The following is an 18916-nucleotide window of genomic DNA, read 5'->3' on the forward strand; positions in this document are numbered from 1 at the left end:
GTATACTATATACTATAAAGAAGATAACAAAAGAAAAACAGTAAAGTAAAGAAGGGAAAGATTATTTATTAGTCAATAAATGGTATTCGGATAACTGGTTTTAGTGTAGGGGAGGAAAAATGTCTTTTTCCTCTATCCTTCTAAGCTCTCAGTTGGGGCCCCTGTAACAAAAGATAGATTAAAAAGAGAAAAGCATACAAATATATCTAAGGTAAGTTTTATGTGACAGGGGAGGCTTCATAAGGAAATGAAGATCCAAAGAAGCAGTTCAACCTATAAATCAATCAATCAAAGTAAAAAAAGCTCATGGAAGAAATGGGCAAGGATATGCACAGGCAGTTTTCAGAAGAAATATGTCCAATAAATATATGAAAAATGCTCAACCTCACTAAAATAAAAGAATAAATAACAGCAGATTGAAATAACAACGGCATATTTTTCTCCTTTCAAATATTGGCAAATATGTAAAAATTGGTGATATCTAAAGCTGGCAAGGGAGTGGGAAAAGCACTGATAGTGGTGGACACGAGGAGAGAAACTACTATTCGAGAATATTGTCACTTAAGGAGACTGTCAAGGCTCAACCTATCCCAATCACAGTTTTGACAGTAACTAGAGTTAAACATATCTCCACACACAATGTATAGAATGACATGTTAAATTTTAAGAATTCTTTTAAAATGCTATTAACTTTATAAATTTTCATTAAAAAGATTCATACAAATGTCTGATATTGTTCTCTACTTAACTTTAAGGTAAAGTCCATATTAAGCTGTGAATTTTAATTATTTGAATTTTCTATGAAGATTGCATACATTACAATAACATGACATATTAAAAATATTTTAGTATATGAGAGTATGTACAAATAAAAGCAATTGTTTATTTGTTAACTTACAATTTTCTATTATTCTAATATTTGATAATTCTATAACATTGATATAAGTAACTATAAATATTAAATTTTTAGTGTCAACTAACATTTAGAAGAAAAATTTGATTATATGTCATTTTCATTTAAAATATTAATTTAATTTTCTTTTAAAAATAGTGTTAATCAGATTGAATTTGAAGTCTGTATATTTGATTTAATAAAACATGATCTTACCCCTTTCTTGGCCACCACAGCAACTCTGCCATCTGCTTTGGATTTGTCTGTAAGATAATAAGGTATGGCTGCTTCAAGAAAGTGAACTACACTCCTATTCAAATAAATGCAACATTACACAGTTAGAATTTTCTACTTTCTTATACCATGATATGTGTTTTCAGTGGTTCTTTTGATCAAAATGCTAACAAACTCAGCTCCCAGAGTTGAGTAAAACAAAGTAATCCAAAAGTAATGACATCAGGGATTGGTATACTTATTTGACAAACCTCCTCCCTTAAATCTGATGGCTGGTTGGATGTCCACCAGCTAGCATCTAGTGTATCTCATTTCTAGACAGCTTATGGTCAGCTTATGTGCTCTAGAGTATGTAGGATCTGGAATTAAATCCCAGCTACCTCTACGTGTACATCTATTGGGCTGGCCAAAAAGTTTGGAAAAACTCTAACGAACTTTTTGGCCAACCCCATACTACCAGCCAGACATGTAATAAAGACTTTATAGAGACAATATCTTATTTAATCCTCATGATAGTTTTAAAAGGGGCGTACTCCATCTGCACTTCACAGCATGAGGTCATGCAGTGGGGGCAGATCCATTTGACTACAAATCCCTAAGCTTTATGCCTGCTGCCTCCATCTGGGGTCCCTGAGCTGCCAACAGTGCATCAGAGAAAGACTCAGCAATAATGAAGAGTCTAATCAAATAGAGAACAGATGACCTTTGAACAACATGTGGATTTAAAGTGCAGACCCCTTGCACAGTGAAAAATCCACGTATAATTTTTGACTACCCTAAAACTTAACAACTAATAGCCTACTGTCGACTGGAAGCCTTAGTGATAACATAAACAGTCGAGTAACACATATTTTATATGTATTATAAACTGTATTCTTACAATAAAGTAAGCCAGAGAAAAGAAAATGTTATTAAGCAAATAGTAAGAGAAAAAACATTTACAGTACTGTACTGTATATATCAGTGCTGTAACTTATCTGTTTACAAGATGAATCATCTGCCTGTCAGTACCTACAGCAATAATGTCTTCTATGATACAAAACACTGTAGATGTCACATGTATTACTAACACTAGACATCAAAAATTAAAAGATAATGTGAAAATGAAATTCATGTTTAACAAAGAAACAGCAACATGACTGCTTTATGGTTGCCTAGTGTAATTGATATGATTGTTTCACAGTAGCCTTTCTTATACACTAATGAATGAATGGTTATCACATTTTTATGGCATAGAGTAGTACAGTCATACTCATAAGATAGGATGGGAAACACTGTTACATTTTGTTTAAAAACCCTTACCTGTGATGATAGGTTGATATGCAGTATCTCCAATTATGAGAGAGAGGAAGAGAGACATACTGTATGGTAATGTAATTCTTTGAAAGCAAAGTTATAAGACAGTAAGAAAACTAACATGTTATTACTTTTATGTTAAACATCACTCACCTTATGCCTATATAAGGTTAGGCTATCCACCTCAAAACACACTTTGCACACAATGTTCTACATGATGAATACTTGGGCGTTGATGATGATGAGGACACAAAAAGTCTCATACAGTACTTGCCATACAGGTATTTGATTTTCACATGAAGATACTCTCATAATACACAACAGATAATTTTACTAACTGTATGGCAAGATGATTATTTACTATTCATTGAGTAGAAGTGGATCATCATAAAGGTCTTCATCCTCATCAACTTCATGCTGACTAGGCCGAGGAGAAGGAAGAGGAGGAGGGGTTGGACTTGCTGTCTCAGGGGTGGCAAAGGCAGACAAAGTGGAGGAGATGGAAGGGGAGACAGGGGAGGCAGGCATATTTGGTGTAGCTTTACAGAAGTGCATCTTAATTTCTGTCTGACTTTTTTGCTTTATCATTTCTCCAAAAATGTTTCTATATGGTACCAACCCTTCTTCCACCGTTTGCTTTAGTTCCAGTGCCTGTATCGTAGAAGGGTCCCTGTTGTTTTGCTTTAGCCCATATCATAGAAGAGTCCATGTCGTAAAAAGTCAAAACCTGTCTTGAATATTTGGAAACCTTCTGCCAGCTTGTCTGATGTCAATTTGTTTTCTGGCACTGCTTCTTCTACATCCTCGTCCTTACCTAGCCCTGGTTCAGAAGCACTCATCTGTTAATTCCTCTGGAGTTGGTGTCTCTTAGCTCTTGAATTTCTCCAAGATCCATATCTTGAAACTCTTCGCCCCCCACCCTTTTTGCCTTATCCACAATCTCTTTCATGATTTCCTTGATTGGCTCCATCGTAAATCCTGTGAAGTCACGCACAACATCTGGTCACAGTCTTCTCCAGCAGGGATTTATTGTTTCAGGCTTGATGGCTTTCACGACTTTTTCTATAACAACAATGGCATCTTCAATGGTATAATCCTTCCAGACTTTCACAACGTTCTATCAGGATTCTCTTCCACAGCGTTGACAATCCTTTCCATAGAGCACTGTGAGTAATGAGCCTTACAAGGTCCTTATGACCCTCTGAATTAGAGACGTTGTGTGTGGGGGGCAAGTAGGCCACTTTGACGCCTTCAGTGTTGAACTCATGGGGTTTTGGGTGGCCAGGGGCATTGTCTAATATCAGAAGAACTTTAAAAGGCAGTCCCTTCCTGGCAAAGTACTTCCTGACTTCAGGGACAAAGCACAGATGAAACCAATCCAGAAAAAGGCTTCTTGTCATCCAGGCCTTCTTCTTGTAGTACAACCAAAAGACTGGCAGCTGCTGTTTATCTTTTCCCTTCAAGTCTTATGGGTTCGCAGCTTTATGGATAAGGGCAGTCCTGATCATAAACCCAACTGCATTTGCACAAAATCATACAGTTAGCCTATTCTTTCCTGCTTTAAATCCTGATAGTCACTTCTTTTGCTTACTAACAAATATCCTTTGTGGCATTTTTTTCCAGAATGCACTTTTGTTTTCATTAAAAATCTGTTCAGGCAGACATCCTTCCTCCTCAGTGATTTAATGGTGTCTGGGAACTTGTCTCTTGCCTCTTGGTCAGCAGAAGCTGCTTCTCCTGTTATCTTGACATTTAAGCCAAACCTCTTTCTAAAATTATCCAACCATCCTTTGCAGGCATTAAATTCTCCAACTTTAGATCCTTCACCTTCCATTTGCTTTAAGTTGGCAAATAATGACCTCACTTTTTCTTGAATCATATTAGAGTCTAAGGTATGTCCTTCTGATAGCAAACCTGCACCCACATTAAGGCCACATCTTCAAGATAAAAAGGTACTGCACAAAAAGTGCAAGGTTTTTCACATGCTGGTGTAACCACAGTGACGGCTTCACAAATTTCCTTTCCTTCTCTTTTTTATTTCTAAACAATGGTTGGATTCATCCATCTTGAAATGGTGGCAACTTCAGCTGCAGACCTCAATCTATGCTACATACCAAGCATGACTTATTTCTTGGGAGCACTTCCAACATCACGAGTGGCACTTTGTGGGTCCCATGGTGTTATTCAGGGTTTATGGTATTGCAGTAAATATTATGGAAAATATTGGGCTGGCCAAAAAATTTGTTCAGTTAGTGAATACATTGTTCAATAAAATTCTTGGTAAAAATGAAAAACGCGTCTTTTATTTTTACTTAAAACCAAATGAACTTTTTGGCCAACCAAATACATGAGAACCACGAGAAAGAACTTCCTACTGTGATATGCAACTTAGTGGAAAGACGAAGTGCTCATGTAGAGGTGACTGGTGTCACAGCGTTTTAAGCAGATGTGCACTACATTTGGGCTTACTGCTACAGCAGCAGGAGATGGCTAGGAAAGTATTACCGTAGTACAGTATGTATCACAGTTATCTTTATGCAATCATGGTTTAATACTGCATCTTTATGCTTGTTTACATTTCTCTCGACTATGAATGGTTCCACATACAATCTGTGTTTGCATACATTTTGATAAATTTTAACTTTTTATAATAGATTTGTGCATATTTCATGGTAGTAAATGATAAAATAGACTAGTATCTACATATATTTTAATCATTCATGACATACCTTTTTCTTAATTTTTTCAATATTTCTAGGCTATGCAGTTCATCTGTGAATTTTTTCAAGTTGTCACAAATCTCCCCAAAACTTTCCATATATTTATTAAGTGAATTCGTTGAAATGTGCATGTAAGTGGACTCACGCAGTTCCAACCCACGTTGTTCAAGGGTCAACTGTATAGAAAATTACTTCAAGATATCATTTTGATATGAGCAAAAGTATATATGTGTGTGTATTAGTAAAAATCATTGGCACAACTGTTGGATTTTTAAAAAATGTTCAATCTGGAATTCCATAATTGAATAATTATATGTAAATATTTATTCATAGATATGTTTTAGAAACCTTAATATTGTGGTAATGAAAAATGGAAAGAGCTATGGACATTAATTGTAAAGTTTTAGGGTTACATTTAACATTAAAGAAAAATGTATAGAAATTTAATTTATCAATATAGAATTTTAATTCACAATGAACATGTAAAACAAACAAAAAGGATAAATACCCATGAATATAAGAGAAAATAAATGCTTGCTATCTAAAAGCAAATTTTCTAGTAAAAAAACTATTCGCATAAAACAGAAATCTAGAGGAGCAGGTTATTATATTTATACCTACAACTGGCTGGCCACATGTGAACTGCCCTTTTTCCTGTGCTCAGCTGTGTGCTTGAAATAATCCCTTCTTCTGGAGTACACTTTTTCCCTACTGATGAACGTACAAGACCATCTACCAACACAGATGATTCTTCAACTAGGAGAAATTCCCACCTCTTTTGCAAATCCATAGTCACCTTAGTCTATAGAACTTTCTAACTTGTACTGATATTATGGTTACTTCTATATATGTGTAAGCACTCTGCAAGGCTAAGATGTGCCTCAAGGCAGGGACCATTTTTCATATGTACAGGTGCTCAATTTTTTTATAGTTAATTAAATATATATGTATTTTATTCAAAATATTATATGGATCTGAAATATACATTGTACCTGAACAAATCAGTATAATGTATTAATTGAAATCATAGAATATTTACATGGCATAAGTTACTATACTAGACAGTGTAAAATATAAAACACTGTATGTTCTCAGACCTTCAGTTTCTTTACTGATAACCCAGGAGTAATATATTGGTATACTGTGAGATTTAAATAATATAATCTACATAAATAAAGCTCCTAAAACAATGTCTGGTGGATTTTAGATAATCAGAAATGTTCTCTTCCATTTTAGCTAATTGGTATGTGTGTTAGAGAAAGAGAGAGACCTCCTTGTAGTACTAGGGAAAATAGTTCATTGATGATATATTTCACTATTGTCTCTTTTTAAGTGATTCCATCATTATTCCATTTAAATAATTATTTGTCTTTCAAACATAGTTGGAAATAATTGATGAGTAATGATAAAATAGCAAAATGTTTCAAAAGAGAGGAAAAAATAAGATCGTGGCCCAGCGAAACCTGATAGCAGTTACAAGATAGAATAAGTTTTGTTGTATCTAAAAATTTTTTTCCTCCCTGTTCTTTTGAAGACCTCTGATAACAATAAAAATCACAATGAAATATTAATCTGTACAAATGGCTAAAACTGCACAAAAAGAAACACAGAAACTAAAATTGGATCCAAAGGACCCTGATTATATATTGAGAGTTAATGATAACAGAATAGAAATTTATGTTTCTCCTCACAACGTAAGTCATTCTTATGTAAAATTTCCAGTAGGGAGATGAATTGGGAACAGAAATATCCAAACTGTTGTTCAATGAACACTTTATGCTCAAAAGTTGCAGAATCGTCTTCCAATGCAAGAGAACCACTCTAATTTCAAATGCCAAAGGGAAATTCTAATGTAATACTTAAAAACAAAACAATCACTAGCAGTTTCTCTGATAGTAACAGTAGGCCCATGTTCAACTTCAGCAGCATCAACTACTTTCTAAGAGCTGCATTCTCCCTAGTGAGAAAGGTTTAATTTCCTCCCTTCAGAAACCTCTGCATGTAAGGACCCTCACATACAGAGTGAAAAGCAGTTAACCGGAAATGTAGATTTGGATAATTAAAAGGGCCTCTTCTGAGCTACATCCAAATCATATTTTTAAAGTATAAAAGAGAAGCTGCAGGTAGAAAATGTTCCAAATGAGTAGCGATGGTTATGCCTCATGACCCATAACAGATGTTAAAATTTTTATTTACAACCATATTAGAGAGAGGTACAAATATTAATATAAATCAATGGCTTATCTTCTTTAAATAATTTTTCTAAAGCTTGTCCATTCATGGCCTCAGAAAAACTGTCAGTATGTTCTTTAAACATGACAGCTGAGAGCATTTTCTTAAAAACAAAAAGGACAGTCCAGTTTTCTGTCTGTCAGTAAAGAGCTTAGAAGTCACCACTCCAACCTAACAACAAGTAAAAGGATGAACAGACTGAAAATCAATAACTCTTCTTAGATCCCTCAGGGAGTGAGTTCACAGGGTAAACCACTGCCCCCAAATTTGGAGAGACAAATTGCTTACTGGCAAATTAAAAGAACCACAATTTACTGGAGTTGAAACCTTGCCAAGAGCCAATGCCTGGGAAGGAAATAGGAACTGAAATCCACGAAGTGCTGGAGGCTCAGTGTGAACAAGCCTGAGAGAGAAAAACCCCAGAGGGATCCAGTCCTGGGGGAGGGAGATGTACTTTGGTGAATTTACCTCCAGGAGCTCCATCAAGTTCTCATAGTGCCAACTGGGAAAATAATTCCCTGTGCTTCAGGCAGTGGGAGGAAAAAAGTAAGGGTTCTGAAATATGCCAGAGCTTTCAATTCTTCTAACAAGGCCTGTCCTCAAGAGAAACTGTTTTACCAGAACCTAACCTACTGGGGTTTTTTCAGAGCCTAACCAGCCTGGAAGAAGGGAAATGCCCAAATCCAGCCTGTTGTAGCCTTCCATGTGGGGGAAGGGAATTCCAACTCCAGCCCCCTTTAGCCATCATGGACCACCTAAGCGGTAAAAAATAAAAATGAGAAGCACTCATTAAACTCAAAGCCCAGGACTGAGACCTAATCACAGGACTCCAAAATGCCTCCCCTACCCCACACACCTTACCACTGCACTAGTAAAGGCCTCTTTAACACAGTTCTTTTTACCTGGTACATCATATTCACCTTTCCACAAAAAATTACAAGGCATACTAAAAGGGAAATCACAGTTTGAAGTGACAGAGCAAGTGCTGGAAGCAGACCCAGATATGGCATAGATGTTGGAATTATCAGACTGTGAATTTAAAGCAACTACAGTTAATATACCAAGGGCTCTAACGTTAAAAGTACACAACTTGCAAGAACAGGTGTGCAATGTCAGCAGAGATAGAGAAATTCTAAGAAATAATAAAAAAGAAATACTAGAGATCAAAACACTGTAACAGAAATGAAGAATGCCTTTGATGGGCTCATCAGTAGACTGGACACAGCTGAGAAAAGACTCTCTGACCTTGAGGATACATCAATAGAAACTTCTAAAACTTATAAAGAAAAAAGACTGAAAAAAAAACTGAACAGAATACCCAAGATATATGGGACAACTACAAAAGTGTAACACGCGTGTAATGGGAATACCAGAAGGAAAAGAGAGAGAGAAAGGGACAGAAGAAATATTTTAATTAATAATGACTGACAATTTCCCCCAATTAATGTCAGACACCAAACCATAGCCCCAGGAAGCTCAGAGAACACCAAGCAGGACAAATGCCAATAAAAACTACACTTAGGCATGTCCTACTTAAACTGCAGAAGAATCAAAAATAAAGAAAATTCTTGAAAGAAGCCAGAGAGGGGAAATTCTTATCTTTGCTCCTTACCTATAAAGGAGGGAAGATAAGAATTTCATCCAGTTCCTCTCAGAAACCGTGCAAGCGAGAGGAGAGTGGAGTGAAATATTTAAAGTGTTGAGAGAAGAAACCCACGAAATTAGAACTCTGTACCCTGTAAAATTATTCTTCAAAAGTAAAGGAATATACAAATTGTGAGACAAAGAAAAATTGGGGGAATTTATTGCTAGAAGTCCTACCTTACAAGAAATGTTAAAAGAGAGATAGAGGGACTTCCCTGGTGGTGCAGTGGTTAAGAATCTGCCTGCCAATGCAGGGGACACAGGTTCGAGCCCTGGTCTGGGAAGATCTCACATGCTGCAGAGCAACTAAGCCTGTCCACCACAACTACTGAGCCTGCACTCTAGAGCCTGTGTGCCTAGAGCCCGTGCTCTGCAACAAGAGAAGTCACTGCAATGAGAAGCCCATGCACCGCAACGAAGAGTAGCTACCGCTCACTGCAACTAGAGAAAGCCCACGAGCAGAAATGAAGACCCAACACAGCCAAAAATAAATAAATAAAAATAAATAAATCTATTAAAAAATTATAAAAGAGATAGAAAATGGTATAAACCAGAAATTTGGATCTACATAAAGGAAAAGCAGCAGAGAATGACTAAGTAAAAGTAAAAACTTTTATTTTTCTCATTCTTAATGTATCTAACAGAAAATACTTTGTTCAAAATGATAGCAACAATATATTCAATAATATATATAGTGTGTGTGTGTGTGTGTGTGTGTGTGCGTGTGTATGTATGAAATGAATGACAACAATGATACAACGGACAGAAGAGGAATCAGGAAATTTTTGTTAATATAAGGTGCATTCATTACTCATGAAGTTATAAAGTGTTATTTGAAAGTGGACTTGGATAACTGTAAATGAATATTGCAAACTGTAGGAAAACCACTAGAAAAATTAAAAAGAAAGAATAATTGATATGCTAAGAAAGGAGAGAAAACAGAATTATACGAAGTGCTCAATTAACACTACAAAAGGCAGAACAGACTATAAACTACTTCATTTAACAACAGCAGCTACACATTCTTCTCAAGCTTGCTTGGAACATTCACCATGATAGACTACATTCTGGGCCGTAAAACATACCTTAAAAGGTTAAAGAAATAGATATCATATAGGGTTGGCCAAAAAGTTTGCTCGGGTTTTTCTGTAAGATGTTTGGGAAAAACCTGAACAAACTTTTTGACCAATCCAATCCAATAATATGCTCTCATATCACAACGGAATAAAAGTAGAAATCAAAAACAGAAGGATAACTGGAAGATCCCAAAATACTTGGAGCTTTAACAACACATTTTTAAATAACATATGGGTCAAAAAAAATCTCACAAGAAATTTTAAAATATTTTGAATGAGATGAAAAAATAAATATGGCTTATCAAAATTTGTGAGATACAGTGAAAGCAGTGTTTAGAGGGGAATTTATAGCATTAAATGCATATATTATGAAAGACCAGAGATCTAAAACCAGTATGCCAAGTTTCCACCTTAGGAAGCTAGAAAAAGAAGAGCCAGTTAAATCTAAAGTAAACATGAGAAAAGAAATAATGGTACAGAAATAAAAATTAGAGGAGAAACAAATGAAATTGGAAACAGGAAATCAATAGAGAATATTAATAAAACCAAAAGCTGTTTCTTTGAAAAATCAATAAAATCAGTAAGCCTCTAGCCAGGCTAACTAAGAAAAGAAAAGAGAAAACAGAAATACTAGTGTCGAAAAATGAAAGAGAGGGCATCACTACAGATCCCATGGACTTTAAAAGGATAATAAATAAATGTTATGAATAACTCCATGCCCACAAATTTGATAACCTAGATGAAATGGACAAATTCCTTGAAAAACACAATCTGCCAAAAGTCACACAGGAGAAATAGACAATCTGAAGAGCCTGTATCTGTTTAAAAATTGAATCAATATAATAAACTTCCAAAACAGAAAGCATCAAGCCCAGGTGAGTTCTCTGGTGAATTCTATCAAACATTTAAGGAAGAAACTATACTCATTCTCTATAAACTCTTTCAGAAGATAGAAGCCAACAGAATACTTCCTAATTCATTCAATGAAGCCAGTATTACCTGAAATACCCAAACCAAATAAAGATATTACATGAAAACCACAGAGCAATCAATATTTCTCATGAACATAGATGCAAAAATCCTCAACAAAATATTAGCAAACCAAATCCACCAATGTATAAAAAAGAATTACACACCACAATCAAGTAAGATTTATTCCAGGTATTCGAGGCTGGTTCAACATTCAAAATCAATTAATGTAATCCATTACATCAATAGGCTAAAGAAGAAAAGTCACATGATCATATCAATAGAAGCAGATAAAGCACTTGACAAAATCCAACACCCATTCATGATAAAAACTCACAGCAAACTAGGAATAGAGGGAAACTTCCTCAATTTGAGGAGAATCTACAAAAAATCTACAGCTAACATCATCCTTAATGGTGAGAAATGCAAAGCTTTCCCACTAAGATCAGGAGCAAGACAAAGACATTCCCTCCTCACCACTCCTTTCAATATTGTACTGGAACTCCTAACTAATGCAAGAGGACAATAAAAGAAATAAAAGATACAAATTGAGAAGAAATAAATAAAACTATCTTTGTTTGCACATAACATGGTCATCTAAGTAGAAAATCCAAAAGAATCAAGGAAAATACTCCTGGAAGAAATAAGTGATTAGAGCAAAGTTGCAGGATACAAGGTTAATATTAACACAAGAATCAATTGCTTTCCTATTTACCAGCAATGAACAAGTGGAATTTGAAATTGAAAACACATTACCATTTATATAGACACCCCCCAAAATGAAATACTTAGCCATAAATCTAAAATATGGACAAGATTTATACTAGGGAAGCTATAAAACTCTGATGAAAAATGAAAGAAGATCTAAATAAATGGAGAGATATTCCATGTTCATGGACAGGAAAACTCAATATTGTCAAGATCTCTGTTCTTCCAAACTTGATCTATAGATTCAATGCAATCTCAATCAAAATCTCAACCAGTTATTTTGCAGATATCAAGCTGATTCTAAAGTTTTTATGGAGAGACAAAGACCCAGAAAAGCTAACACAATATTAAAGAAGGGCAAAGTTGAAGAACTGATCCTACCTGACTTCAAGACTTACTAAAAAGCTACAATGATCAACAGTATAATATTGGGAAAATAATAAAAATAGATCAATGGAACAGAATACAGAGCCCAGAAACAGACCCAACAAATATAGGCAACTGATCTTTGACAAAGGAGCAAAGACAATATAATGGAGAAAAGCTAATGTTTTCAACAAATGCTGTCGGAACAACTAAATATCCACATGGTGTGCACACACACATATACACACACAAAAGAATCTAGACACAGACCTTACACCTTTCACAAAAATTAACTCAAAATAGACCACACATCTAAATGTAAAATGCAAAACTATAAAACTCCCAGAGAGTAACATAGGAGAAAATCTAGATGATTTTGGACATGCTGATAACTTTTTTTTTTAATGGTACAGAGAGGGGTAGATTTTATTTATTAATGTAGTGATTAAAAACATTTAAGAAGAGGAGCAAAAAAGCAAAAACTCAGAAAAAAAATATACTCAAGGCACTTATAAGGAAATGTTATAGGAACTTTGAATACCATTCCCAGACCACATGCTTCTAAAACAACAAGTATTCACAGTTCCAAATAATCTCAGCCCTTGATATTCAGATAGTCCAGAAGTGCAGATATGCACCAAATCTCAGCTTAGGAGAAGGATTTCCAAACATTCAGTTCATCATGATTTACATTCAGAGGAGGAGTTGCTGCAAAGGAAGAGCAGCCCTCAGAAACCTTCTGCATCTTTAGCTGAGGCACAAAGAACAGAAAAAGACAGGAAGACACTTTCTATCCATTTCTCCTTTCCCACACCTTTGCTTTACAGTCAGGAAAAACCCTCAACAGAAGTACCCAGATTCCCAGACTGATAACTTTTTAGATATAATACCAAAGGCAAGATGCATGAAAGAAATAACTGATAAGCTGGATTTCATTAAAATTAAAAACTTCTATTCTACAAAGAACACTCTCAAGAGAATAAGACAATCCACAGAGTGAGAGAAAATATTTACAAAATACGTATCTGATAAAGGACTGCTATTCAAAATATACAAAGAATCTTAAAACTCAACAATAAGAAAATGAACAACTGGATGACAAAATGAGCAATAAACAGACAACTTACAAAAGAAGATTCAAAGATGGCAAATAAGTATATGAAAGGATATTCATCATCATATGTCATTAGAGAACTGCAATTAAAACAATAAGATACCTCTACACACCTATTAGAATGACCCACACCAAGGATGTGTAGCAACAGGAATTCTCATTTATTGCTGGTGGGAATGCAAAATGGTACAGCCACTTTGGAAGATACTTTGACAGTTTCTTACAACACTAAACATATTCTTACTATGTAATCCAGCAACTGCACTCCCTAGTATTTGCTCATTTACTCAAGTGAGCTGAAAACTTATGCCCACACAAAATCCTGCACACGGATGTTTACAGCAGCTTTATTAATAATCGCCAAAACAGGGAAGCAACCAGGATATCCTTCAGTGGGTGAATGGATAAATTAACTGTGGTACATACAAACAATGGAATATAATTCAGTGCTTAAAAAAGAGCTATAAAGACATGGGGAAACATAAATGCATATTACTAAGTGAAAGAAGCCAATTTGAAAAGCTACATACCATATGATTCCAGCTACATCACATTCCAGAAAAGGCAAAACTATGGTGACAGTAAAAAGAACAGTAGAGGAGTCAAGAAGGTAGAATAGGAGGACATGGAATTCATTGCTCCTCACAAGTACATCAAGAATACACCTACAAATGGAACAATTCTCACAGAGCACCTGCTGAACATGAGCAGAAAACTTCAGACACCTAAAAGGACAAGAAAAATCCCCTCAACAACTGGGTAGGATGAAAGAAAGAAGAAAAAAAGAAAAGAGGAATCAAAAAAGGGACCAGCAGCCCTGGCGGAAAGACGAAGGTGAGGGGAGGTTTCCACACTCAGAAAAACTCCCTCATGGTGGGGAAATCAGCTGGGACAGAAAAGGAACTTCGAGGGATCAAAGGAGAATGCAGTGGATGGTTTGTGGAAGACAGGACAAAGTAAGAACTGCATGCATGATCTACACCACAGCTCTGCGCATTCCAGTCTGAGTCATGAGTGGCCAGTTGCAAAGGGGGGCTGGGTCCTGGAAAGTGAGATTTGGAGCGTAGACCCAGGGAGGGGACAGCTGTTAGCTGTGAAAAGATAACCAGAAGGGACAGGAGTAAGGAGATCCACAACCAGGAAAGTCTGTGGAAAAAGCCTGGGACACCACAGAAGCAAGGCGTATTGTTGAGTAGTGCGCAAGGGGCAGAGCCGCCATTACAACCCCTTTCCCCACCCACTGACTTCTTCAGCCTCCGGGGACACTGGGAGGGGCTCCCATCTAAGTGGGCCTGCCTGCCCCTCAGGCCAGGGTCTCCTTCGCCCGTGTAGGTTCTGGGGGCCTGAGCACTGCCCATCCCAAAACCTCCTTGAGAATCAGCCCTGGGCACCCATGCCTGGGACAACAGTCTGCCGATGCTGGCGGGGGCTGAGTGCTAAAGTGAGGGGTTGGCAGAACGGATATGGGGAGAGGAGCACTGTTGGCTGTGCAGATACAGCAGAGAGGACAGGAGTGAGGGGATGCATGGCCAGGAATGCCCCTAGAAGAAGTGTGGCCTGCCTGGAAAGCGAGGCGCCATAGTTGAGAGGCACATAGGGGGCAGGGCCACCACCGTGCCCACACATCAGTGCCTGCCTCCGTGGGCACTGGGAGCGATTCCCACCAGAACGAGTGCACCACAGTCTGTTGCAACTGCCTGCTGGTCCATGCCACTGCAGGCAACTCACGCACAACCCAATTGTAGCCGCCGTACCCCTCCCCAGCCTGAGTGAGTAAGTGTGCCCCAAGCAGCTGCTGCTTTTGCTCCCTCTTGCCTGGACAAGGAACAGATGCCTGAGGGTGGCCCACATGCAGAGGTGGGGCCAGAACCAAAGCTGAGCCCCAGGGGTAGTGTGACTAAGGAAGAGGAATGAAAATCTCTCTGTGCAGCTACACAAGCTGTGGATTAAACCCCTGAGAACGGCTTGGTAAATCCTGTGTCTGTAGAATACCTGAATAGATGAGTGTTCCCACAGTTGAGACCAATCTAGCCTTTGCAGCAGTGGACTTTGGGGGCAAGTACACGTGGGAGTTGAGCCAGGTCAGAGTCTGAGCTGGCCCCACAGTGCCCAAAGCAGGTCCAGACCTACCTAGAAGTACTGGAAGGCCTCCTGGGGAGGTGGGGGATGGCTCTGGCTCACGGTGGGAGCAAGGACACTGACAGAGGAGGTCCCAGGAAAATATTATTCCTGTTATTCTTTTCTTCTTTGTTTCGTTTTGTTCAGTTGTTGGTATTTTTGCTTTTATTTTTCTTTTTTTAATATATATATTTTTTACTTTTCTATTTTTACTTCACTTTTTTGCTGTTTTGTGGGTTTTCTTTATTTTTGATTGTTTTTATCCTTTCTGTTTTAGTTTCATTTTCATTTTTTGTTAGTTTAGTCCTTATTGACTGTTCTCATTTTTGAATTCTTCTGTTTGTTTTGTTTTATTTATTTATTTATTCTGTGTCTGTGTGTTGCCGCTGTTTGTTTGCTGCTGTTTTTGGTATTTGTCTTGGGTTTTGTTTGTCTGTTTGCTTTCTTTTTATTTTCTCTCAGGCTGCAATGTGCAGCTTGCGGGCTCTTGGTTCCCTGGCCAGGGGTTGGGCCTGGGCCTTTTGGTGGGGGAGGGGGTGACAAGTCCAGGACGCTGGACCACCAGAGAATTCCCGGGCCCAGGGAAGATTAATCGGCATGTGCACTACTGGAGGTATCCATATCAACACCAAGAGCTGGCCCCACACAACTGCCTGCAGGATCCAGTGCTGGACACCTCACAACAAACAACCAGCAAAACAGGAACACAGCCTCACCCATCAGCAGACAGGCTGCCTAAAGTTGTAGTATGCTCACAAACACCCCAAACATACCCTGCCCGTCAGAGGGAAAAGATTCAGCTTCACCCACCAGAGTGCAGGCACCAGTCCCTTCCACCAGGAAGCCTACGCGAGCCCCCAGACCAACCTCACTCATCAGGGGGTAGACAGCAGACGCAAAAGGAACCACAACCTTGCAGCCTGCAGAAAGGGGACCATAAACACAGTAGGTTAGACAAAATAAGATGACAGAGAAATATGTTGCAGATGAAGGAGCAAAGTAAAATCCCACAAGATCGAATAAATGAAGAGGAAAAGGCAATCTACCTGAAAAAGAATTCAGGGTAATGAAAGTAAAGATGATCCAAGATCTTGGAAACAGAATGGAGGCATGGAACCAGAAAATATAAGAAATGTTTAACAAGGACTTAGAAGAACTAAAGAACAAACAATCAGTGATATACAATACAATAACTGAAATGAAAAATACAACAGAAGGAATCAAGAGCAGAATAACTGAGGCAGAAGAATGGATAAGTGAGCTGGAAGATAGAATGGTGGAAATAACTGCCGAGGAGCAGAATAAAGAAAAAAGAATGAAAAGAAATGAGGACAGTCTCAGAGACCTCTGGGACAACATTAAACACACCAACATTCGAATTATAGGGGTCCAGAAGAAGAGAAAGGGAAAGGGCCTGGGAAAATATTTCAAGAGATTATAGTTGAAAACTTCCCTAACATGGGAAAGGAAATAGTCAATCAAATCCAGGAGGTGCAGACAGCCCTATACAGGATAAACCCAAGTAGAAACATGCCAAGACATATATTAATCAAACTAACAAAAATTAAATACACAGAAAAAATTACTAAAAGCAGCAAGGGAAAATCAACAAATAATCAACAAGGGGATCCCCATAAGGTTATCAGCTTGATTTTTCAGCAGAAACTCTGCAGGCCAGAAAGGAGTGGCAGGAGGACATATTTAAAGTGATGAAAGGGAAAAACCTACAACCAAGGTTACTCTACCCAGCAAGGATCTCATTCAGATTTGACAGAGAAATCAAAAGCTTTACAGACAAGCAAAAACTAAAAGAATTCAGCACCACCAAACCAGCTTTACAAAAAATGCTAAAGGAACTTCTCTAGCTGGGAAACAGAAGAGAAGAAAAAGACCTACAAGAACAAACCCAAAATAATTAAGAAAATGATAACAGGAACATACATATTGATAATAACCTTAAATGTAAATGGATTAAATGCTCCAACCAAAAGACACAGACTAGCTCAATGGATACAAAAGCAAGACCAATATATATATGCTGTCTACAAGAGACCCACTTCAGACCTAGGGACACATACAGACTGAAAGTGAGGGGATGGAAAAAGATATTCCATGCAAATGCGAATCAAAAGAAAGCTGGAATAGCAATACTCATATCAGACAAAATAGACTTTAAAATAAAGACTATTACAAGAGACAACGATCATATGACTATTACAATCATAACAATCAAGGGATCAATCCAAGAAGAAGATATCACAATTGTAAACATTTATGCACCTTAACATAGGAGCACTTGAATACATAAGACAAATGCAAACAGCCTTAAAATAGGAAATCAACAGTAACACAATAAGAGTCGGGGACTTTAACACCCCACTTACACCAATGGACAGGTCATCCAGGCAGAAAATAAATAAGGTAACACAAGCTGTAAATGACACAATAGAACAAATAGGCTTAATTGATATTTATAGGACATTCCACCAGAAAGCAGAAGAATACACTTTCTTCTCAAGTGCTTATGGAACATTCTCCAGGATAGATGGATATCTTGGGTCACAAATCAAGCCTCGGTGAGTTTTAGAAAATTGAAATTGTATCAAGCATCTTTTCCAACCATAACGTCATGAGATTAGAAATAAATTACAGGGAAAAAACTGTGAAAAATATAAAAACATGGAGGCTAAACAATACACTACTAAATAACCAAGAGATCACTGAAGAAATCAAAGAGGAAATAAAAAAATACCTAGAAACAAATGACAATGAAAACACAATGACCCAAAACCTTTGGGATGCAGCAAAAGCAGTTCTAAGAAGGAAGTGTATAGCAATACATTCCTACCTCAAAAAATAAGAAAAATTTCAAATAAACAAACTAACCTTACACCTAAAGCAACTAAACAAAGAAGATCAAACAAAACCCAAAGATAGTAGAAAGAAAGAAATCATAAAGGTCAGAGCAGAAATAAATGAAATAGAAATGAAGAAAATAATAGCAAAGATCAATAAAACTAAAAGCTGGTTCTCTGAGAAGATAAACAAAATTGATAAACCTTTAGCAGACTCATCAAGAAAAAAGAGAGAGGACTCAAATCAATAAAATTAGAAATGAAAAAGAAGTTACAACTGACATCACAGAAATACAAAGGATCATAAGAGACTACTACAAGCAATCATATGCCAATAAAATGAACAACCTGTAAGAAATGGACAAATTCTTAGAAAAGTACAAACTTCAAGGCTGAAACAGGAAGAAATAGAAAATACGAACTGACCAATCAGAAGTAATGAAATTGAAACTGTGATTAAAATCTTCCAGTGAATAAAAGTCCAGGACCAGATGGCTTCCCAGGTGAATTCTATCAAACATTTAGAGAAGAGCTAACACCTATCCTTCTCAAACTCTTCCAAAAATTTACAGAGAATGGAACATTCCCAAACTCATTCTACGAGGCCACCATCACCCTGAAACCAAAACCAGACAAAGACACTACAAAAAAAGACAACAACAAGCCAATATCACTGATGAACAAATCCTCAA

At 37.1% G+C, this 18916-nt stretch overlaps 1 protein-coding gene across 3 annotated transcripts in view; it reads right to left on the reverse strand.

The window, feature by feature from the left end:
• Positions 1-18916, reverse strand: part of ZCWPW2 (zinc finger CW-type and PWWP domain containing 2) — a 151907-nt gene that overhangs the window by 28202 nt on the left and 104789 nt on the right. For all 3 annotated transcript variants that reach the window (XM_032647904.1, XM_032647903.1, XM_032647905.1), the window contains exon 5: positions 1109-1155. In XM_032647904.1, the coding sequence (XP_032503795.1) occupies positions 1109-1155 (47 nt within the window). The remainder of the gene's footprint in view (positions 1-1108; positions 1156-18916) is intronic.

The sequence above is a fragment of the Phocoena sinus genome, chromosome 11 (genome assembly GCF_008692025.1).
Source record: "Phocoena sinus isolate mPhoSin1 chromosome 11, mPhoSin1.pri, whole genome shotgun sequence".
In the NCBI taxonomy this organism is placed as follows: Eukaryota; Metazoa; Chordata; class Mammalia; order Artiodactyla; family Phocoenidae; genus Phocoena; species Phocoena sinus.